The 24,211-nt window shown below is 57.4% G+C and overlaps 1 protein-coding gene across 1 annotated transcript; it reads right to left on the bottom strand.

Annotated features, from left to right (window-relative positions):
- Positions 1-808: 808 nt before the first annotated feature.
- Positions 809-24,150, bottom strand: LIMK1 (LIM domain kinase 1; the record flags this gene model as incomplete). The annotated part of the gene is made up of 16 exons (XM_082670939.1): positions 809-971; positions 1,049-1,206; positions 1,427-1,482; positions 3,505-3,661; positions 4,011-4,076; positions 4,450-4,509; positions 5,819-5,950; positions 6,276-6,362; positions 7,198-7,381; positions 8,473-8,639; positions 8,727-8,832; positions 13,539-13,745; positions 15,244-15,353; positions 15,692-15,830; positions 22,295-22,391; positions 24,096-24,150. 16 exons carry the CDS (start codon positions 24,148-24,150, stop codon positions 809-811), a joined length of 1,944 nt encoding a protein of 647 aa, XP_082527065.1.
- Between the last annotated feature and the right edge of the window lie 61 nt (positions 24,151-24,211).

Raw genomic sequence — 24,211 nt, 5'->3', positions numbered from 1 at the left:
GGAGAGGCCCGGGATGGTGCTGAGATGAACTTCAGGGGGCTGGGATGCTGGTGGACACTGCCTCGTCCACTCTGCCCAGCCTCCCTCTGCTGCTCCTCCCAGCAGCTCTGGCCCTGGGACCACGGCTCCCCTCTCCCTCCAGGGACCCACCCTTCACCCTGAGGCCTGGTACCTGCTTCTCACTAAAGTGGCTTCAATAAAGAAACAAAAAGACCCAAAGCGAGGGAGGGCTGTTGCCCAGCCACGGGGATTTCCACTCCACAGGAGACGACCTCTCTCTGCTTTGGGGGTTTGGATAATTATCAATACCTGACGCTACCTAGACACCCCCTGGGGGGGTGATGGGCCCCAGACTCCCTGTTTGGCTCCTGGGAATAGTGATGAGCCATGGTCTGAGGCTGTCTGTCCTCTGGCCCGGCCTCGGAGGAGCTGCAGACGGGTAGAGTGTGCATAGGACAGCCGGGGCAGCGGGTGTGGGGTAGGGTACCGGGTATGGGATGGGGTACAGCTCACACGGGTCCTCCAGCTCATGCAAGGAGAAGCGTGAGGGGTGGTCCCACCAAGACAGAGGTAAGGCAGGGCGAGGTGATGGTGTCTGTGCAGCCAGGCCAGCTCTGGGGCCGGGGGCAGAGGAAGGGCAGGGGCCACGGCCCGCAGGGTAGAAGGCAAGTTAGGGCCTGGCGCTGGGGAGGGGTCTGGGTGTCCGCTGCCCCGCTGAGGGTGCCACACCTGGCCACCGCACACAGAGGAATCTGGTGCAGGGTGGATTCTCCCGAGTCGGGGACAGGGGCAGCTGGGCGGGCCGGTCTCAGTCGGGGACCTCGGGGTGGGCGGGCAGTCCACTCTCGCCGCGCCGGTAGGTCTCCCAGAAGCCCCTGTCTAGCTGCTCCAGCTGTGGGCCCAGTGGCAGGTGGCCAGCCAAGTGCATGCGGAGCGTCTCCAGCCACTGCTCCAGCTTCACGAAAGAGGGCCTGGGGAGACAGGCAGGGGGATGGTGGGTTCGGGCTCTGCTGGGGACCACCCCACCCTAAGCCCCCAACCCACTCACCTCTTCTCAGGGTCCAGATCACAGCAGCACACAGTAATGGGGAAGAAGCTTGGGGGGCAGTTTGGGGGGCAGTAGCGGTCCAGGAAGCCTCGCACATTGAGGCCAAAATCCATGGTGCGCGGCAGGTAGTCTGGGTCAGCGTTCACCCGCCCGATGATCTGTCCAGCACGAAGCCCAGCAGTTACCCAGGGCCCCTGGGACTGGGCACCACCCAGGTGGGTTCGAGGGCAGGTGACACCCGGGCCTGGCGCCCCCTGGACCACCACACCCCTGGGAATGCAGGTGGCTGTGGGCAGCCCTGTTCCCAGAGCCTCCCCGGCCTGGGCCCCTGCAGACTTCAGCCTGCAGCCTGGGAGTGTGAGCCCACCCTGGACCTACCTCGCACAGGACGATTCCAAAGGAAAACACATCCACCTTCTCATCGTAGCTGCGGCCTGGATGAAGAGACCACTGTCAGCAAGTGCACGGGGCCAGGCATGTCAGCTGGTGAGGGTGCCGAGCCAGGGACCCGCCCACTGGGGGGATGCCCTGGCCAGCAGGTCAGGACAGGAGGCAGATGCTGGAAACCTCTGTAGCATCAGGCCTTAGGCTCTGACACTACCCGAGCCCACCCAGTCTGAGCCAACCTGTTGGCGGGGGTAGGCAGTGAGTAAAGGTGAAAGCCCTGGGCAAGGGGTTCCAGGCCCAGCTCGGTCACTAACCAGCGATGTGACTCTGGGCAGGTCATGGACCTAGTGGTGACCCCGAAAGAGAACTGTGTCAGACCCCTGGAACCTGTGAATGTTATTGGAAAAAGGGTCTTTGAAGTTACGATTAAGTTAAAGATCCTGAGATGAGACAGTCCTGGATTATCCGGGCGGGCCCTAAATGCCATCACAGTTGTCCTTAAAAAAGAGACTGAAAAGGAAAAGACACAGAGGAGGAGGCAGTCACATGAAGACAGAGGCAGAGATTGTACCGATGTGGCCACAAGTCCGGACACGCCAGGATCAGAACCTATAAGCAGCAAGGAATGGATTCTCCCTTAAAATCCCCGGAGGGAGCATGGCTCTACTGGATTTCAGACTTCTGGCTTCCAGAACTATAAGACAATAAGTGTCTGTTGTTAAGCCACCTGGTTTGTGGTAATTTGTTGCAGCAGCCTCAGGGACTGATACAGACTCTCTGAGCCTCAGTTGCCTCAGCTGTAAAATGGAAACAATACCCGCTCTCTGACGACGTTAAAAATCATCAGGACAGCCACTCTCTATTGAATTCTGACTAGCTTACAAACCTTATCTAATTCTCACATTACTCCTTAGAGATAGGGACTATTAACCCCAATTTACAGGTTAAGCTATTGGGGGGGGTTAACTTTGGTCAGAGCTGGCGTTGAGGTGACCCTGGCTCTGCGGCCCTGACCCTGTGTCTGCGTGTCCCCTGCCTGTGCAGAGGCTTTATAAAGCCCCAGTCTGGGCACACATGGGACCGCTGTGTAACAGGCCTGAAAAAAAAAGAAATGGAGTGGGAGAAAGGGGATCAGTGGGAGGCTGAAGAACGGTCCTGGAGGTGTCCCCATCCTAACTCCTGGACCCTGTGAACACGCTGCCTTATATGGGACTTTGCAGGTGTGACTCAGTTAGGGATCTCGAGATGAGATTATCTTGGATCATTCAGCCGAGCCCTATGGGATCACAAAGGTCTTTATGAAGGAGGGTGGAGGGTCAGGGTCAGGGAAGGAGACGTGACAATGGACACAGATGTCAGAGAGAAGAGGCTACGTTGCTGGCCTTGCTGGAGGAGGGACCAGGAGCCAGGAAGTGAGGCAGCCTCTAGAAACTGGAAAAGGAAAGGAAACAGATCCTCTCCCCTTGAGCCTCCGGAAGGAATGCAGCCCTGCTGACACCAGACTTCAGACTTCAGTGAGCCTGATACTGGACTCCTGACCTCCAGAATTACGGGATAATTTGTGGGGTTTTTTAAATAAATTTATTTACTTATTTATTTTGTTTTTGGCTGCACTGGGTCTTCGTTGCTGCGCGCAGGCTTTCTCTAGTTGCGGTGAGCGGAGGCTACTCTTCGTTGCGGTGCACGGGCTTCTCATTTGCGGTGGCTTCTCTTGCTGCGGCGCACGGGCTCTAGGCGCGTGGGGTTCAGTAGCTGTGGCTTGCGGGCTACAGAGCGCAGCCTCAGTAGTTGTGGCGCACGGACTTGGTTGCTGCGCGCGGCATGTGGGATCTTCCCGGACCAGGGCTCGAACCCGTGTCCCCTGCATTGGCAGGCGGATTCCCAACCACTGCATCACAGGGAAGCCCTAATTTGTGTTTTTTAAGCCAAGTGTGTGATGACTGGTTGCAGCAGCACAAGGAAACCAACGACAGGACTCAAAGAGGGGCAGGGCAGGACCTCCGCCTCCTGCAGCTCCGCCTGGGACTGCGGGGCCCTGGGGGATGTGCCAGGCGGGGCTGCCGACTCACCGTGGATCATCTCGGGCGCCATCCAGTAGGGGTTGCCCACCACCGTGTAACGCTTTTTCCGGTCTGGCTTCTTGAGGCTCCGCAGGTCCTCGGGCTGCGTCTTCTCGTCCACCATAAGCCGCGCCAGCCCGAAGTCGGCCACCACCACGTTCTTGTTCTGGGTGACCCGGAAGTAGAGCCACACTGAGACACGCCCCTGGCACCATCTGCCCACTCCCTCCTCGACCACAGCCTGTGGTCCCTCAGTCACTGCCCCTTAGAGCCGGGTTCCCTGGGCCCACTTGTCCCCCATTGAAATACATCCCCCCCCAAAGCTTCTTTCAGGAAGCCTGCCCTGACCACCCCAGTCCACACACCCGGGCCCTCCTCCGGGCCCGCAGCCCCTGGTGCAGCCTCGTGTGGGCGGCTCTCCGTCAAGGCCACGCTGACAGCACAGCCCCGCCCCCGCACGTCTAGCAGCGTGGTGGGCGGGGCCCCCGCTGTCCCCTCCCGGCCCAGCCGCTCACCTCACGAACCAGGCAGTTGTGGGAGTTCAGGTCCCGGTGGATGATGTTCATGGAGTGGAGGTAGGCCTGAGGGTGGGGGGCACGGGGATCAGGGGGCAGCCGTGCTGAGGGCCCCCAGCCCCGCCCTGGTCACCCCAAGGCTCCCACCTTCCCCCTCCCACTGGATCCCCTCTGTCCTCTCTCAAAGCTTCCTGTGCCTTCCATTTCTAAACTTGTGAAGTTTAGGTGAGCGCTGGAGAACGTGTATTGGTTTTCGTTTTTTGCCGCACCGCGTGGCCTGCGGGGATCTTACTTCCCCGACCGGGGATGGAACCCGCGCCCCCTGCAGTGGAAGCGCGGAGTCTTAGCCACTGGACCACCAGGGAAGCCCCGAGATGCTTTTATAAGTGGGGCCTGATCACCCAGCCCACACGCCCCGCGGCAATCGGAGCCTACTCACCATCCCCGAAGCGATGTCCTTGGCAAAGCTCACCCTCTGACTCCACGGGTACTGGCTGTCCTGGAGGTGGGGAGAATGACCAGGATGAGCCAACGGGGCCACAGTTGCAGGACATTGGGTGAGAGAGAGACAGGAAGGGGCGACTGTCCTGTAGGGTCTGATGACACACCCCCAACTCTCTTCTACACCCACAACTGTCCCTTCTTTTTTTTTTTTTTTTGCCATGTGGCTTCTGGGATCTTAGCTCCCCAACCAGTGATTGAACCTACGGCCCCGGCAGTGAGAGTGCTGAGTCCTAACCACTGGACTGCCAAGGAAGCCCCTCACAACTATCCCCTCTAAGGGCTGTGGGTGAATCATTCAAAACAATTTTCTAACAGAACTGGTTCCAAACAGTGACGGGGTGGGAGATACTCTTCTATAGTTCCTGACCCACCTCCTCTGAGAACAAAAACTCTCTTCTACAAAATCCCATTTTTTCAAGTTTTTAAAAAACCTGAACCTGCTTTCATGGCCCAGCAGAGACGGGCCTGGCAAGGTCGCCTGCAGAGAGCTGCGGTGAGTCACTCTGGAGAACAGGGCTCTGGGCTCAAATCATTTAGGGAAACACCCCATTCTCTCCCCCCATCTCCTTGGAGACCTCAAATGGGAGAGCAAGGACATCAGAACGTATTAAAGATTCAGGTGCAGCCAGGAAGCCTGCGCTGGTGCAGCCCAGCATTTCTAAGTTGCACTGGACCATAGAATCCCTCTGAGAAGTTACACCTGTCCGGAGCCTGCAGGGACCATACTCTGGTGACAGCAGGTAATCCAACCTAAGGGACTGAGGAGGACTCAGCGGCGACGGAAGGGAACAGGGTCTCTGGGTCTGAGGGTGATGCTGGGGTGGTGATGCTGAGTGTCGGATCCCGGGGCACCGTCAGCATCCCAGGAGAGCTGGAAGCTCCCCTCCAAACGCTTCTTTTTCAGAGGAGGATCGGTAATTTCATCCAAGCTGTCACAGCAGGTTCTGAATTTTATATGTCATGGCAAACAGTAAGTGACTTGGTTTTGCTTAGAAGCAAAACAAAGACCCTCTGGGAGAGGTAACCTATGGCAGGTGCACGGGGTTAACCTGACAGCCTGTGCATCCCCTCAGCAAAGCTGCCACCCTTCTCTGGGCCCCAGCTTCCCCCCCCACCTTAGATGGAGTCAGTTGCTCCCTTATTTGATTCAGAATCAGGGTCTGGAGGGCCTCTGACACCAGAGGCCGATCCCCAGTGAAGAGCCTGGGAGGAAACTGGGACCGACAGAGGAGCCGCTGGGCCCAGGGTCCTAGGGCAGGAGCGGCTGGGACGGGTCTCAGGCAGGGGCTCTGCCCGGCACTCACCATGCCCTTGATGAGGGCCCGGAGCGTGCCACCCTTGATGTACTCAGTGATGAAGTTGAGCCTCTTGTCCTTGTAGAGCACCCCAATGAACTTGAGCACGTTGGGGTGCTCCAGGCATCGCATGACCTTCACCTGGTGGGGTGCAAACAGGCTGGGCCCACATCTCCTTCTCCCCGTTTCCCACCAGAGGCCACCACGGACAGTTCCAAAGATGGAGGAGCCTTCAAGCCCCCGGGGTCACATCTGCCGGCTGCCGTGCTCTTTGCTTGGGCTGCTCCCACCCCCAGCGACGTCCTTGCCCCTCTCGCCCTCCTGGCAGATAGTTTCTCTTCTTCCAGCGTGGGCTTGAGCGACACATCCTCTTGGAGCCCTCTGCCACCCCACCCCCTCTCAATGGCGAAGGGTGGGGCAGGTCCTAGGAGTCTGGTGCAGAGGGTGCAGCAGGCCCCTCACCCACCTCCTTGAGGAACGTCCGCTGGGTCTCCTCATCGAAGCGGATCAGCTCCTTCATCACCATCACCTCGCCTGTCTCCCGGTGTGTCACCTGTGTGGGGACGCCCAGGGGTTGAGACTCAGCACAGGCACGTGCTCTGCTCTAGGCCCGCCCTGCAGGAGGCCCATCCCCACCCCAGGCAGATGGACAGTCGGCTTCAAGCCCTTCGCAGACTTTTCATGGGATGCTCGCAGCCCCTGAGGGGGTGGGGCTTAAGTCCTTTACAGGTGAGGAAACTGAGACTCAAGAAGGTTTCCCACCAGGGTCCACGGTCACCCAGGTGGCAGGAAGGGGGGTGGCCAGGGCTTGGGTCCAGGACTACCTGACCCAGAGGCCAGTTCTCTTTCCTCTGCTCTGCTGGGCTGTCTCCTGGAAGTCAAATGGTAGCTCTACCAGAGATTCTGACCAGGGACAGGGGCTGGGGCCTGTCTGCACATGTGGGCAACCTGGCTGGTGCCCTTTGTGTAACTCTGAACCTTCCAGTCTGGTCATAGCCAGGTGACATCAGAGCCAGGGAAGGGCTTGTGTCTTGCTGTGGGAGAGTGTGAAGGGGGTGAGCAGCCCAGAGGCCAGGAGGGGGCTGGTATTGGGCTCAGTAAGGGGGCCTGGGGGAGGGAGCCTTCAGGGTCAGTCCGGGCTGCCCTCCCATCCCCCACCCTGAGGAGCCACTTTTCGTGGTCTATCTATAGTAAGTCCCCTCCCCCTAACTAGCTCAGGGAGGCCCAGGTGGAGGAGAGCTCTGGCCAGCGAGTCTGGAAGCCAGATACCCGTCCACTGGGGCTTCCTGGGGACACTGGTGGGAGGAGGGTGGAGGACCAACGGGTCACACACAGACTGCCCCCCTGCTCCCACCCACGGCCCCATCCCTGCCTGGCGTGCCCTGTACCTTGATGGCCTGGCCGAAGCAGCCCTTGCCCAACACCTCCCCGTGGATGAGGTCCGAAGGCCGGAAGATGCGGTGCGGCCGGCAGACCACACGGAGGGACTCGGAGCGACCCAGGTCCTTGCGCTGGGAGGCCGGGGAGCCCAGCGAGCCGGCGCCCGGGGACCTGTCGATGCTGCAGCTCCTCCTGGGGGGACACACCCAGTGCCCGCTGCCACCAGGTGGGCACCCGGACGAGGCCCCCTTGGGGGGAGGCCAGGTCTTGGCCCTGCCCCCTTCCCCCTACCCGCCATGCCCCATCGATGCCAGTCTATGTACAGTCACCCGTACAGCCAGAAAGGGCGGCAGAGGACAGCTCTTCTGGGGCAGTCATAAGGCTCTTGCCCCATCCTGATGCCAGCACCCAGTGCCCTGTCTGGCTTGGACTTCCTGTTAAGGTAGGAATGTTTGCCCTAGGCCTTCTCTGCCTGGTGACCCTGGATCAGACGCTTTGTCTCCCAGCATTTGAGTCCCAGGCCTTGGAGTGCAGAGGCAGACTACCTGCCCAGAATGCCCACGGGTGGCCTTGCAGGGTAGCCTGAGCTCCAGACAAATGCAAGGGAGGAGGAAACACATGCCTTCAGTACCACTGTTTCTTAGCGTAAAGGCTGTCATCCCAGGTGTCCCCCTCAAAGCCTTGACCAGGAGTCCTGAGCAGACCCCTGCAGTGAGTGGCACGAGGACCAGCCTGCTTCTAGGCTTCTTCCTGGTGCCTCCCCACCTCTCTTTAAGAGGGTACAGAGCACTTGGCCCCTCTGGCCTGGACCACCACAACAGTCCCCCAGCTGTCTCTGGTCCTGGGCACCTCCCTGCAAAGGGGACCAGAGTCGTCTCTGTGAAACACATCACTGTGCTGCAACACCCTTCGGTGGCGCCCCGGGATGGGCAAAGCCCGAAGACCCCGCCACGAGTTTCTGCCTCAGGGCCCATCACTCCCCAACACATCCGATGCCCCAGCATCCTGAGCTGCTGGCCAGCTGCTCCTCGAAGCCAGGGCGCTGGTCCACCTTGGAAGCGCTGTCATCCCCAGCTGGGGGTGCTGCTTTCCCCGTCTGCTCCTCATTCTCCTTCCTCTTTCTAGCCCCCTTCACCCCTTGCCGGCCTCCTTCTTTTTGCAGGGCTGACTCCCCCATCAGACTGTGAGCTACCGGAGGGTAGGGACCAGGTCCCATGCCCCCTGCGGCCCAGCGTCAGTGAAAGTACCAAGATACAGTACATCAAGGTGCAGGGCTGACTTACAGGACAGGCTTCTGCCGGCCGGAGCTGCCCGCCTCCCCGCTGGGAGTGTGAACCGGGGAGACCAGGGGGCTGGACTCAGGCCCGAGCCCGTGGCCCAGTGCGTCATGGGGGTCATGCTCAAGAGTCAGCTGGAGCAGGCGGCTGGTTTCCTGGATCAGCAGATCAATCTGGGGAGAGCAGGAGTGTGGACAGGTGAGTCTCAGGGGTGGTGCTCTCAGGGGAGCACCACATCCAACCAGACTCAGGACCCATACCTCGTCCAAGGGCACATTCCGGATGGGTGTGCCATTGATTTCCAGGATCCGGTCTCCAACGTGGATGGAATTCTTCACATCCGGGCTCATGCAGCCTGGGTCCACTCTGTGGGCATAGAGCGGTGGTCAGACCCCTGCTCACCCCACTAGGAAACCAAGGCCAAGGGGATCAGATCAGGAGCGTGGGGCAAACCATTCTATCTTGTGTGATCGGCAGGTGGCAACTGGCGGGAACACCGAATTCTGGTTTGGTGGGAAGAGTTCTATAGTAATTACAATGCTTGCCCCCTATGGGTGTGGAACTGGAGAAAAGTGGCATGCCCTCCAGGTGTTTGCCCCCCTATACTAGATGCTCGGGGGCTCCTGTTCAACAGAGCGTTGTCTCTGCCATGGAGGACAGACCTCTCCTTCTACCTGGCTGGTACGTGTGGGGCAGACAAGCGTCAAAGAGTCCTAAGAGGGTTTGGACCCACTGCTTCCTACCTGACCCCCAAACTTGCCCTGCAAGATGAAGCTAAGGCTCCCACTCCTCTGGGATCGGCGGGAAGGAGCCAGTAGCCTGGGCTGGGCCACAGCTGCAGGGTGGAGATGGGGCTGGTGCCCTGGATTACTCGGCCATAAACTAACTCACGGAATGGCCAACTTGCCAAATTTACTTGCTTCTTTTAACTCCTTGGTGTTAACTGTCTGATTGTCATTTTGTCTTTGTAAAAGCTTTTCAAAGAATGGTCACTTTGTCTCTGACTTGAGATGGGGAAGGGCTGGGGGAGGGTAGGCAGGACAGAAAGGAGACTGAGAGCTTTAAGAAAAACAGATTGCTAGCAATTTTTCAATTATCGAGAGTATATTCTCACATGGGGGAGAAGTGCTTCCTTACACAGGAAAGTCAGGTAATAAATACAGCAGGAAGAACACAGAAAATCACCACTTTGTAGCCATCACAGAATTATCTGTGGATGCTAGAGTCAGTGAAAGGCTGCTGGAAACAGGATATTTACAGACTCATATCTCACAGATGACTCAAACTGGTTACACTGCAAAGGGGAAAAAAAATCCTTTACAGCAGAGAGAGTGGACTGCACTTTAACCAAATAATCGAAGTTGACATCCCCAATAAAGGGAGCACTTCACTGACATCCTGTGTCTACCAGTAAGATGCACAGAGAAGGACACAGCATCAGTTATCTGGTTAAAATGCATGACTTCAACCTAAGGAAGAGGAACCCTCTGTAGGGTCCCTCTGTAGAACCCCAACGGAGGGGCATGCTTCCTTAACTGACTTGCACTCTTCACACATGTCAAGGTCATAAAGGACAATGAAAAGCTGAGGAACTGGCACAGATTAAAAGAGACCGAAGAGATGTGAGGATTCAATGCAATGTGTGATCCTGGACTGGATCTTGGATCAAGGGGGAAACTGCCATAAAGGACAGTGTTGAGACAACTGGCAAAATTCGAATGTGGACTGTATACTGAATACAAGTGTCAATGTTAAACTTCCTAAATATCATCATTACACTGTAAGATACAATGGATAATTATGTAAGGGAATGCCCTTGTTCTTAGGAGAAGGTCTGAAGTATGTGGGGGGAGGATGGGTCAATGGTGCCTACAACCTCCACTCAAATGATTTAGTAAAAAAATAGCAATATGTACATGTGTGTATATACAAATAAGTATATATATGTACATACACACAAATACATAGACAGAGGGAGAGACACACATGCCTCAAGTGTGGCAGAAAGTTAAAATTGGTGAACTTAGGTAAAAGGTGTACAGGTATTCAATATACTTATTATTTTAGTAATTTTTCTGTAAATTTGAAATTTTCAGGATTAAAAAAGTTAAAAAATAGTGAATATATTTTCATGGATAAAGACTTCTTATGGATATAGCCTTAAAAATATATTCCTGGGCTTCCCTGGTGGCGCAGTGGTTGGGAGTCTGCCTGCCGATGCAGGGGACACCGGTTTGTGCCCCGGTACGGGAAGATCCCACATGCCGCGGAGCGGCTGGGCCCGTGAGCCATGGCCGCTGAGCCTGCGCGTCCGGAGCCTGTGCTCCGCAACGGGAGAGGCCACAACAGTGAGAGGCCCGCGTACCGAGAAAAAAAAAAAAAAAAAAAAAAAAAAAATATATATATATATATATATATATATATATATATATATTCCTTAGGGAACTGCCTGGTGGTCCAGTGGTTAGGACTCGGTGCTTTCACTGCTGTGGCCCGGGTTCGATCCCTGGTGGGGGAACTAAGATCCCACAAGCTGCACAGTGTGGCCAAAGGGGGGGAAAGAAGCAGGAAAGAATGCTCACCCAGTGAGGGAGGCAGGGAGGAGGTGCCGTGGACCCTCTACTCCTAAAATTCTGCCCAGTTGTCAGGGACCAGCTGGTCTGGGAGTTTCCCCATCTCTCTCACCAATCTGTCTGTTCACTTGTGTATGGAAGGCAGCAGCTGGCCTGGCTGATGCTCAAGATGGGGGTGGAGATGCAGAGTCAAGCCCAACTTCCTCCCCCCCCCCCCAAGTACCATCTTCACTTCTCACCAGTGCTTAGGCATGGGGCCTGGTACCTGGCAGGTATGTGAGAAACGTTGACTGAATCCAAAGAAAGCTGGCACGTGGCTCCCACACCCAGACACGGGGAACGTTTAAAACTATTTCTCAAGGGTCCATGAAGGCCCAGGAGAAATCTCAGAAGGCCCCAAGGTATCTGACTTCCTCATTGTTCAGACAGAGACCCCAAAGGCCCGAGAGGACAAGGGAACTGCTCAACGTCTCATAGCATGTTATCAACTGCGTCAGCCCCTTAACCTTCATTTCTTCTTACATCTCAGACCTTTTCTACAACCTTTAGAATTTTCTTTAGGGATGATCTGCTAGTATCAAATCTCATTTTGTCTGCCTTAACATGTCTTTATTTCACCTTCATACTTGAAGGATATTCTCATCAAGTATAGAATTCTAGGTTGATGGTTCTTTTTTGCTGAGTGCATTGAATATATCATTTCACTATTTCTGGCTTTCATTGTTTCTGTTGAGAAATCAGGTGTCAGCCTGTTCTGTTTTTGAAGGAAATTTTTTTTTAAATAAATTTATTTATTTTTGGCTGCGTTGGGTCTTTGTTGCTGCTGCACGCAGGCTTTCTCTCTATTGTGGCGAGTCGGGGATACTCTTCATTGCAGTGTGCAGGCTTCTCATTGCAGTGGCTTCTCTTGTTGTGGAGCATGGGCTGTAGACGCAAGGGCTTCAGTAGCTCTGGCACAGGGGCTCAGTAGTTGTGGCTCACGGGCTCTAGAGCACAGGCTCAGTAGTTGTGGCACACAGGCTTAGTTGCTCCTCGGCATGTGGGATCTTCCCAGACCAGGGCTCAAACCCGTGTCCCCTACCTTGGCAGGCGGATTCTTAACCACTGAGCCACCAGGGAAGTCCTCCCTATGGGTACTTTTAAAGTCTTTTCTTTTGCCTTTGGTGTCGTAGTTTCACCAGGTGGGGGAATCTATGGGTGAATTTTTTTTTACTTTTCCTGTTTGGGATTCACTGGGTTTCAGTCTGTGGATTGGTATCTTTTAATCAGCTCTGGGAAGTTCTCAGCCATCATATCTTCAAATACTACCTCTCTCCCATTCTCTCCGCCTGTGATTCTAGATGGATGATTAGAGCTGCTCACTCTGTCCTCCGTACGTCTTAACCTCTCTTTCCCTATTTTCACCTTGCTGTGTTTTTGCTTCTCCCTTCAGCTGTTTAAAACCCTCCTCTACTGCTAAACCCATCTTTCACTTCTAGGGGTTCTATGTGGTTATTTTCCAAATTCATTTGCTCTTTACTCACTTTTTCCAAGGATCTCTTATTTATTAAAACATATGGAGCATAATTATTTTGTACTGTTTCTGATAATCCTACTATCTGCAGGTTTTGCAGGTCTGCTTCTGCCACCTGTTGTTTCCGCTGGTTCCTGCTCACAGTGCCTTGTTCTCTGTGATTTTTGACCAAATGGCTCACCTTCCTTGGGACGCTTATCTCAAGAGAAATTCTGTGAAGCCTGGAGGTGGGTTCCTCCAGAAAGGATCTGCGTCTGATTCTGTCGCGGCCTGAGGACATTACCCCTAGCGGAGAAGTACTTTAAACTTTTACAATTTTGCCTGGAGGTTTTCTGAACCACCCAGGCATGTGAACTTGGTTGGCAAACCCAAGTGTATGAATTCTCAGGGGAGATTCCCTCTCCCCTTCCATTTAGGTTCAAATCAGTTTATTTTCTAGTTCTGGGAGTTGGTTGCCAGGGGCGGCGGGGTGGGCGGCTGGTGGAAGGTGTGGTTTATTTCTTGCTCTTCCTCACCCTGAGAGCCCTTTGGGGGTTGCAGCTTTATGGGGTGGGGAGGCGTTCTCTTATTAGTCTCACTTTCCTTGAGCAAGTCAGGGCTTTGAGAGACTCAGCCATGAGAAGACTCGAAAACTGAAGCCTAATTCACCCAATTCAGATTTGCCCTTAAGTCATGGCTGCCTTCCGTGCTCTGCTGACACCCCTGGGCTCCTTCCTTCACTTATTCCTGACCTGGTTACTTCTCTTTCTTGTTGGGTCATGCAGGGATTAAAGAAAACATTTAAAATATTTTATCTAACATTTGTTATTTTTTTTGGAGGAATGATTGGACCAGGCATCTGGTATACCAGTTGTCAGAGCTGGGTTCCATCTGGGCCCATGTGCTCACTCATTCTCATGGCCCCCCTGCCCCAGGGTCAGCCACCCACCTAGAGCATCCGCGCCCACAGCTGCACCAGCTGCAGCCTCAGCAGGCCAGCCACTCACCCCTGGACGCGGACGGTGTGGGAGTGCTCTGTGCTGCAGCCTGGCGGGCCGTGAGGGGGGTCGATGGAGACCGAGAGACCACGTTTGCCATGAGCCGAGGCTGGGATGGATACGAGGGTGACTGTGTGGGGCAGGTGGGAGCTGGGGGAATCAGGCAGGATCTGCTCAATGACGGGGGTCACCACAGTCTGGTAGTAGCAGTGTCCGCTGCAAGAGCCACAGGCGGTGGGGACCCAAAGAGCGGGAAGAAAAGTGTGTCAGGACAGTCACCAGCATCACCCCCACCCTGATCCCTCAGCCCCAGGCTCTCTTCTCCTCCCACCCTCCCCTCACTGCTCCCCAAGGGAAGAGGAGGAGCTTGGCTGCCTGATGGGCTGGGAGCAGGAACTGGGCATGCTCAGCCCAGCCTTGCCCCTCTCCGGGGCTCACTCTAGGTTGTCTATGCTCTGTCAGCTGGCCAAGATGAGGCCTGGGGATAAGTCCAGTTCAGCAGGAAGTCATTAAGAGTCCATTCGGGATCCTCAAAAGTCATGCTGCCCTCAAATCCAGCTTTATCAGTGTTGCCATAATAAAGAATTTGTCTGGTCTTTGTCCCTGGCTCCTGGGAAAGAGGCTCTAAATCCTTGGAACAGGAGTATCTTCCTTTTTCTTGAGCCCTTCACACACTTGAGCTAATGTTAATGAGATGACTCAGGCAGCAGGGAGGTGGGTGCCGGTCACCAGAAAGACTGACCACGTGATGAGAGGGCTATGGCTCTGACCCAGCCTGACCTCGAGGAAACTGAGTTCAATCCATGCCCAGTGATTCAATCAATTATGCTACATAATGAAACCCCAATAAAAACTCTGGTGATGCCAGGGAGGACGGGTCACACGTCTTGATTCCATGGGTGGAATGCTCAGAAGCTGTGCATTCGAGACCCTCCCGGACCTCGCCCTTTGCGTCTCTTCATCTGGCTGGTCCTGATGTGTAGCCTTTAGTAAAAAACTACAATTGTGAGTATAGCGCTCTCTTGAGCTCTGAGTCATTGAGCGAAGTAGCAAAGCTGAGAGAGCTGTGGGAATCCCTGACTTTGCAGCCAATCGGTCAGAAATGCGAGCAGCCTGGGGACTCCCAAACTTGTGGCCGGTGACTGAAGTCAGGGTGAACTTGCTGGGGACAGGTCCTGAGCTCACAGGGTTGGTGGTAACTCTGAGGGTTGGTGCCAGAACTGCACAGCAGTGATGTCAGTAAGAAAGCTGATGTCTGTGGGACTTCCCTGGTGGTCCAGTGGTTGAGAATAAGCCTTCCAAGGCAGGGGATGTGGGTTTGATCCCTGGTCGGGGAACTAAGATCCCACATACCGCAGGGCAACTAAGCCCGTGCACTGCAACTACTGAGCCCACGCGCCGCAACTAGAGAGCCCGTGCGCCACAACTAGAGAGAAGCCCGCGCGCCACAACAAAAGATCCCGCGTGTCGCAACTAAGACCGGACGCAGCCAAAATATTAGATAAATATTAAAAAAAAAAAAAAACGAAGAGAAAAGAAAGCTGATGTCTGAGGCTTTCTCCACCTGATTGCTGTGTCTTATATTTCCCAGTGGTTTCTACACTGTCACTATGACTGCCCCCCACATGGAAAGGGGAAGGGCCCTGGCGTGGGAGACGTGTGACACCGGGGGGGAGGGGGGCACGCCAGGCGCAGGGAGGGGCGGGGCACTCACCAGTAGAGCTTGGAGTGCTCCACCAGAGTGTAGGTGTCTCCATCACCAATGAAGGTCCCACATGTGAGGCAGATGAAGCATTCGGGGTGGTACTTCAGCTCCCCGGCCACCTGGAAGGGGAGTTGGGGGGATGGGGACAAGCCACCTCAGCAGCCCCTTCAGCCCCCATAGCTCCTCCCCTCGGCCTCCTCTCAGAAGGGCAGCCCCAAAGCAACTTCGGGGCAGACAGAGTTGCCTCCATAATAGCGGGCTGAGGGATACAGACAGAGAAACAGGCTCAGGAGGCACAGAGAATCAGAGAACTAGTGAAAAGAACAAGAGAGATGATGGGAGAGAGATCTGGAGCAGGGAAACCTGTGAAAACACATACACATGCACGCACGCGCGTGCACGCACGCACACACACACACACACACGTGAGGTGTGTGAGTGGGGGAGGGGTGCTTACCATGACCAGCCCCTTGGTGATGTGCTCTGAGCACCCGTGGCAAGACTCGCCATAGCGGGCCCAGTAGTCCTTCTTGCAGAAGAGCTGCCCATCCTTCTCATAGTACTGGTGTGAAAGGGAGGCACTGCATTCGCAACACCTGGGTGGAAGGGGAGCTGGGGCTCAGAGGGGCCCACCCCTCCCACACACCTGGGCCCTTCCAGTCTACAGGCAGCACTAGAGAAAGGTGTACCCTCTGGACGGGAGCAGCCTGTGCCGGGGCACAGGGCTTGGCAAGTGGAGCCGGGGATGGATTCAGCGCCCACCCCCACCCCCTCTGCCGTGGTCCCTCAGCCCGAAGCCTTGGTACTATGTGCAGCCTGAACAACCACCCTCAGCAGTTCTGCACCCAGGGTGTCTGGCCCACTTGCTAGACCTGGACTGAGAGGTGCTACTCATCTGAGTCCCCTGTCCCTTGTCGTGAAGGAAGATGGCCAGCGAGGGCAGGCAAGTTACTCTCAGTCACCCACCAGTCAGGCCCAGGGAGGGCTGGAACCTGGGAGCCCAGGATTCAGGTTGCGGGGAGCGGGGCTGGAACACACTGTGAGCCCCACTCTTCCAGTCTAGTCCGCTTCCTCTCCCTCCCCCTCCCCCCACTCCCAGCAAAGTGGAGGCAGCTCTGGCAGCTGATGTAGATGGTGGTAACCTTTCGGCGCTGTGAAGACCTACTAAGTGCTGGCACCTTCCCATTTTCTTGCTTAATAAATTTACTAATTCTCACAGGCCACCATGAGGCAGGCATGGCTACCCTCGTTTTAGAGATGAGGCAGATGAACTTAGGAGGGTCTACCCTGCCCAGGGTCACAGAGATGGGCACCATAGGCCCCATGAAGATACTCCCAGTTTCACCAAGATACAAGGCAGGAGTTCAGCTCAGTATAGACCAGTCAGTCAGTTAAGAGAGGGGATCTCCAGGCTCCCTAGGCTTCAGCCAGCCCCACGAGTGCTGCCAGGCACAAGAACGGGGTTCAGCATAGGCAGCGGGAAGGCCTGGCTGGTGGGGCCCCTGAAGGGCAGATGGGGAGAAATGATGTACAGGCTTCTTTCTATGTGCCACCCCCCAGGCCAGGAGCTAGACCTACATGCCTGACGTCTTTCCCATCAAGTGTCCTGGTCGGGTGGGGACCAGCAGCTCAGCTAAGCCAGGGTAATAAGCAAATGCTATAATGTGGGACCCCCAGTGACTGACACCCTCCTCAACCCCGGGCACAAGCCCCACTGGGTTCTGCAAAGCCTGACCCAGGGTCCTGGCATGCACAGGTACGTTTGGGCCGGAGTACACACTGCGCAGAGAATGGCTAGGGGACCCATCCAGCTCTGTTGCTGTCTGGGTGCTCTGGGTGAGGTACCAAGGTCGCATAGGGATAGGAGGGCCCAGGCTCAGAGCGCATGGTTCAGTGGGGGAACAAACCAGGAGACAGGAGGGCAGGAAAGACTGGGGCTGGGTCAGAGAGCACTGTGCACCAGGCAGCCGGGAAAGCCTCCGCTCTACCGTAGCCTGCACAGGGCAGCACTCATTGACTGCACTCAATGACTGCTCCTGAACTAGGGAACTGGGGAGGGGAGGGGGGAGGAGGAGGGGGAGGAGGGAGGAGAAGGAGGGAGCGCAGAGCAGCAAGAGTGCTGCTGGGACACTGTCCCTTTAAGAGGATCCAGCCAGTTCCCCATTGTCTGGTAGCCTGAGGGGAGGGGCTGGGGACCACAGCTTGGGGCTTTGGGCAGGGGGCGGGCAGGGGAACACAAAATGCCCGGGTTTTGGAAGCCAGGAAGGCGGGGTCTGATGAGCTCTCTCAAAGGGATCCGAGTGGGGAGGGAAAGCCTCTGGAGGCAGCGCTGGGATGCGGGAGGCTGCAGCGGAAGCAGCGGCTGGACGGGAGCCATGACGTCATCTGTTGCCCCTGCAGCCCTTCCTGCCCCCACAATCGCTGCCGACTGCAGTGGGTGGGCATCTTACCACGGGGCGGGCGACAAGGCAAGGAAGGCACCGAGCCAGGAGGTAGGACACCCGGGGACGGGGAGGTCCCCGGCGCAGCCCCCAGGGGGTTCTAACCTAGCAGGAAGGTGCGCAGCAGGAGAGCAGGCTCCGCAAAGAGGCGGGGCGCAGGGGGCGCAGGCAGCGCACGGTGACCTTGGGGAGATACCCCACTCCCTGTGCGGATCGGTGATTCACTTCGCCCTTCCACTGACCAGACCCACCAGCCACGAAGCGCGTCACAGGAGTGTCACCGCGGGAGTCTCCCCCGCAGCCCCAGGCTGCAGGAAGCAGCCCCCCTCCCCCACCTCGGTGGGCGGGTCAGTCGGGGCTCTGGAGCGGCCGCCTTCCCCCCGGGGAGAGAAAGCTCTTCTGCCTGCAAACTCCTAGTCCTTCTCACGCACGCACATTCGTCACTGTAGCAGCCCTGGAAGACCCCACGTTGCTTCACTCAGGCTCTGTGAGTGCAGTCAGCTCCCTGATAACCACTTCCCTGAAGCCTGATCAGATGCGCCCATGGCCCCCCACGCAGCCTGCACCGCCGCCCTCTGCCATTAACCTGCCGGCTGCCCGAGGTCCCAGACCAGGCACCTACAAACGCTGGTGCCCGAAGAGAACAGAAGTGCTTTCTGCCAGACTGGCTCACTCTGTGCACTCAACCAGGAGCAGTTCCCACCCCCAGCGTCCTCAGAACTGCTCCAGGGTACCCTGGCTCAGCCTCCATCTCAGATAGGGGATCTAGCCCAGGCTCACATAGTAGTTTGGTGGCTGGCGCCTGGGGCCTCAGTGGGCCTTTGCCGATGGAAGGCACACAGGAGCCCCTGACTCTGTGCATCCCCTCACCCCTCAGGCCCACATCCGGCCAGGAGCCAGAGGAGGCAGGTGGGGCAGGACATGCCTGGCTCTTGGGGTGCCCCCCAATGCCCCTGCCCCTACAAAGGGTGTCAAGAGAGTAATACCAGGTACAGTGTAGCCCTCTCCCAGAGCAGCAAAGGCAGAGCCAGGCTTGAGCAGGAGAGGAGGGCACTGTGGGGCTGGAGGGGGGATGAACAGGCCAGGCTGGGAAGCAGTGGAAACCCCTACAGCGACAGGTCCTTCCCTCCCAGGGGTGCCCTCTACCCAGAGCCACATCCCTGGACACCAAGGGTGAAAAAGAGCAGCTGGGGGACCAGCCTCAAGGGAGACCTGTACCAGAAGGGCCAGGAGCCTCAGCGGTGGCCTGCTTCCCCTCGACAGGCGGCCAACAGTGACCAAGGAGTTTCAGTTCTCCTGCCCCATTGCCCGGCCTCAGGTGGGTCTGTCCCACCATGGCCTCCAGCCCCAGCCCTCACACCAGGGGCCCTGCCCGAGGCCTGGGACAGGTGGGGAGGGGGCTTTCCACTTACTTAGCCCCTCGGAGGAAGCAGCATCTTCTCAGGTTCCAGGCCAGCATCCTTTGCTGCTACCTATCGCAGGGGGGCCCCAGAGGCCTACGGGGAGTGCAGGCGTGGGCCGGACAGGCTGTTTCCCTATCCTACTCCAGGCACTCAGGATTGGAGGCTGCAGAGGGAGGGGCCAGCGTGGCCACACAGCAGGGGAGGAGGATGCAGTGATGTGGGTGCAAGAGGACTTGGTCTTAGCTCACAACAGGAAGCAGCTGAAGGGCCTACTGCCTGGGCTCTGGTGCAGGCGGGGAAGCTTGGCCGGCACTGTGTCCTCAGCCCTGCACACCCGAGAAAGGCACCCTCTGTGCCCCCCGGCCTCTGCTGTAACAAAGGCACTGGAGCCTCTCTGGGGACAGGGAGCAGCTGCTTCTTCTGGTGCTGCCCCCGAGGGAACAGAGCTTGACTTCCATGGACAGTCCATCCTCTTTGCCTGCAAGTCCCCCAAAGAGGGGGGCATCCCAGCCCAGGCTCCGGCCCCCAGTGCCAGCTGTGCACTCAGCCCTCCTCATCCAGGGTCAGCCCAACCAGCCTCCGGGGAGATGTTACCCGAGTTACGGCAGCCCCAGGGCTCCTGAGCTGCAGGCTTCTGGGAAGGGACCTCCCAGAGGCAGCAGCTGGGCAAAGGGAAGCCTGGACCCCCCTGGGCCTGGCCACGACCTCCCAGGAGGCTGGAACAGAGAAAGGGGCTGGCTCTGCGGTGACAATGGGCCCACAGCAACTCTGTCGCTGCAAGGCTCTCGGAGCCCAGGGGCTGGTGGCAGCCCCGCTTCACGGCACTGAGATGCTTCCAGGGGCCCAGCAAGCAGCGACTCCTCTCTGAGCTGCTTTCCTGACTGTCAGGGGAGTGAGGACACCGTTGGCCTCAACCAGGTTTGGGGGCTGTTGGGACCACACGCCGCGGGGCCAGAAACACTGTGTAAGTCGTGGAACCATGTGGAAGCCATGGCTCTTACTGCCTGTGGGCCCTCCCTCACTGTGGGAGCCTTCCCTGTGTCCCCACCGCACCGGGGCCTAACCCAACGTGCCCCCTCCCTACCGCCCCCTCCCGGGGCCTTAGCCCTCTGCTGGTTAACAGGGCAGGGACCCCTCCAAAGCTAGGTTCCACGCATCCTGCCCCAGTGCTGCCCTTCTGTGGCTTCTGTGGCTGCACGCCTGGCCCTCCCCCATGTCTCCCAAGGCTCTACCTCCCTCCCCACCCCATGCACCGGGGCCCCCAAAGTTCTTCCCTGGATTTCTCTTGGCCTCTTCTCAAATCCCATCCCCCAGCACTGAGTAGGCTGTTGTCTCTGCCCTTCCCACCTCTGACCGGTCTCAGATCACCTCGGCCAGCTTTCGGGAAGGCACTGCCTCCCTGGCTAGCCTACTGCACCTCCACCTCAACAAGGACAGGGCACAACTCCTCACCAACACGGCCCCCAGCTCCACCAGAGCCAACAGACCACTGGCCTCCTCTGCACCCGGGGTGAAAAACCAGACTCTGCTGTAGATTCTGCCCCTGCCACTCACCAGCCCCCAGCTCCACCCCACAGCCCCTGACTTCTTCAGCTCTGCAGTGACTTGGAGTGAGACAGACATAGGTTCAAGTCCCAGCTCTGGCTGTTGCAACTTTCAGCAAGTTACTTGATTTCTCCGAGCCTCCATTTCTTACGTGGAAATCGAGCGAATAATGGCCCCTCCTACGGTTATGGTGAAGGTTTAATGAAATGACATTACAAGAGTCACCAATGAATAGTGGCTAATGTGACTAATCCTTGCCAAATATCGTCCCTTCTAGATCTGAAACTCTCTCCACTCTTAGTCACTGTCCTATGTCAGGTCTTATGGGCACAGAGCCCCGAACTATTGACAGTCCCTTCCCTGCCATGTTACCACCATCTGCCCACTGGGATGGCATTTTTCAATAGCACTTCTGCCCACATCCCTCCCCTGCTTTCTGACCCTCTCTGCTGGCTCCCTACTGCCCTCAGAAGCTACTGATCTTGGCATTCAGGGCTCTTCACTGAATCGATCCTAACTTTGCCTCATCATCATGTCTCTCGACTCACTCTGTTCCAACCAGATGAGCTGATCCCGGGCCTTCAACGGTTTGCACGGTCCCAGCTCCCTGTCTCTGCCTGTTCAGAGGCCCTTTCCTCCCCGAAGGCCTCCTTCTGAACACCTGATTGGGAACCCCAGGACACGGAGCCCGCCTCTCCTCTGGGCTCCCCAGCCAGTGCGTGTACTGTGTGTTCATTTCGCTCACTGGCTGTGTATCTTCGGTCAAGAGAATTAACCTCTCCGTGTTCCGATTCACGGAGACAACACGTATCCAACTATAAAAAGTCCTTAAAACAGTGCCTGGCCCTTCCTAAATTGTAGAAAATGTTAAGACATTTTTATAAAAGAAAAATAAAATCCTTGTCAGAGCCTCCCACTGCCTAAATTAAACTCCTTCGGCCGGTGGTTGATGCCCTGACCCCAGCTGGGCCTCGCCACTTTACCTTCCCTCCTTTTGGGTGCTTTCCTGCCTGAACTCTGCCGTTTACTGACTGGGCCAGGCCCCGTCACCATTCTACCCTTTGCACCTGCTGGGCCCTCTGTCTGGAGTTGCTTCCTACCACACTTCTCCATGTGGGAAATCTCACATCCCCAGCTCTGGCCCTACAGAGCTATCTAAGGCTACCCCCTGCCCCTGCTTCTCAGGACGGTGCTCCTGGATTGCTGGGCCACCTCTGGGTCCCCATGTGCTCCACCACAGCTCTGGTTCTACTCTCCTACACTTGGGAGTTGGTGTCCGGAGGGAAGGGACTGGTCTTACTGGATATGCATCTTCCAAACTAGCCTGGGGCCCATGAAGGAGGCCCAGCTCCTCCCAAGGCCTCTCTCTGGAGCACCAGCACCCGGAAGGCAGGGGCACACTACCCTCCACTCCTCCTCCACCAAGGAGCCAAGAGGCCTTGGTATTACGAGCATAAACGCAAGTCTCGCCTTTTCTCTCCTTTTCTGTCTAGAATGACAAAAAAGAAAGGCCTCCAGGGATCTTCTAGTCCAAATGTTTCATTTCACAGATGGGGAAAACTGAAGCCAAGGACTTGCTGGAAGTCACAACCAGAGATGGCACCAGGAGGGATGGCCACGTCTCTGGCAGGCCTTGCTTAGGGCACCCGAGCTCAGGTCAGCCTGCCCTACCTGAAGCAGTCTGCGTGCCAGTCAGCATTCAGGGCCTGGAGGTACTGGCCATCGTAGATCCTCTGGCCGCAGCTTGCACACACGGGCAACTCGCTTCCTGCAGGGGTGGAAAGGGCATTAGGAACCATTCTCAGGAGGCGCAGTTTGCTGCAGGCCTGCCCTGGCCTGCGCCAGCTCCACATGCACCTCCACGAATCCTCCTGTACACACGCAGCGCCCAGGCTGAGCAGTCGCTGTACAGAGCAGGAGAGAGAATGCAGGTCTGAGCGTCTTGCTGAGACCACAGCTGAACTACCAAGCTCCTCTGGGCCTCAGTTTCTCTCTCTGTAAACTGAAGAGGAGGAGCAGGTGTCTGCCAACCCCCAGCAATGGCATCCTTCAACTCAGGGTCTGGCACGGTAAATGCGGAGAAAGAAAGCAGCACGATTTGGAAATAAGGCAGTGGGTGACACTCTTGTCACAGCCCCCCTTCCTCTCCTGCCTGCCCAGTCCCTTCAAAGGGCAGGGACTGGACAGGGCTAGGTTGGTGCGTCCTGTACTGAAGCCCCCTGGAAGGCTTGGCTATGCCGTGGCCTAACATGGGGCCAGGGCCGTAGGACTGGGCTCCCAGACACCTGCTCCAGGGAGGCCCGACACCTCTTCAAGACGGCCACTAGGCATGCTTAGTCATCCCTGGGGCCTGACACCCTTGGAGCTGGGTGGGCCCTGGAAGATCTCCCAGCCTGCCCCTTCCCATTGTACAGTTGGGGAGACTGAGCCCTGGAGAAGGTAAGGCTTGCGGGGTCACCAGCCAAGCTCCAAGGCCACAGTCTGCCCCTCCATGAGGACCCAGGGACCTAGGAGCTACCATAAGGTGGGCCCCTGCTCCAAGTGGGCCTTCAGGGACCTGGGGGAGGGTTGGCAGTAGCCCCAGGGGAGGGCAGGGCTGGAGGAGCTGGCATAATAGGACTTTTGTTGAACCTGGTGGACCTATGAGATTGCTTGGATGAGGAAACCCAGGAAAGGAGACCCCCAGGGAGAGAATCTGGGGGTCTTCATAACCCTAACTGTCCTGCAAACCCAAGCCTTGGGCCCCAGTAGGGGGAAGGGGCAGAAGAGGCGGCTAGGATGAGAGTCATCTTCCCAGCCAAGACTGATGGCAGGCACTGGGTTTGGTGCAGGGAGAGGGGGTGGGGGCCCCAGCATACATCCAAAAGTTCCCCAGAGGCGCATCTCTGCTCTGTCCATTCTGCCCCCAGGCTCCCAACACCAGCACCACGGGCCAACTATGTGGCCCTCAACTGTACAAACGAGGAAACTGAGGCCCAGCAGGCAGCACCTGGCTCAAGGTCACGGAGCCGGCCAAACGCTGGGCTGCGAGTCAGGGCTGAGGCTTTCCCAGCGACTCTTTCTTCCAAGGCCTGTTCCAAGGGATAAGGGCGAGCCCCGGGTGGACACAGCTCGCGGATGGAGGCCAAGACTGGGCGAGCTGTGCCTGGGATTCCTCCCGGGTGGTCGTCGGTCGGGGGATGGGAGAAGGCGGGGATGAAAGGGAGGAGGGGCCCTCCGACTGCGGGAGGGCAGCCCACCGGGGCCGAGGAGGGGGAAACAGGGTGGGAGCTTTTCAGGGAGGGGCCTGCGGGCTTCGGAAGGACGAGCTCATCCCGGAGGACACAGGGGCGCGGCCTCGCGGCAGACCCAGCCTCCGCGGCGGCCAGGCCCGGCCCCCACCCGTGCTCCCCGCTTCCCCTTCTCCCCCAGCGCGGTGCGCCCGCCCGCCCGGCCCCTTGGTCGGCGCCCCGCCGGCCCGCACCCCGCGCACCTTCCTCTCCCATACGTTCTTCCCTCCAGGTGCAACAAAGTAGCGTCAACCTCATGCACTCGGCGGGGGGCGGGGCCCGGCGGGGCTGGGGCTGGGGGCGGTCCGGGCCCCGCAAG

Source organism: Grampus griseus (genome assembly GCF_964374135.1).
Source record: "Grampus griseus genome assembly, chromosome: 14".
Classification (NCBI taxonomy): domain Eukaryota; kingdom Metazoa; phylum Chordata; class Mammalia; order Artiodactyla; family Delphinidae; genus Grampus; species Grampus griseus.
The sequence above is the reverse complement of the archived record's forward strand: the minus strand, read 5'-3'. Positions and strand labels throughout refer to the sequence as shown.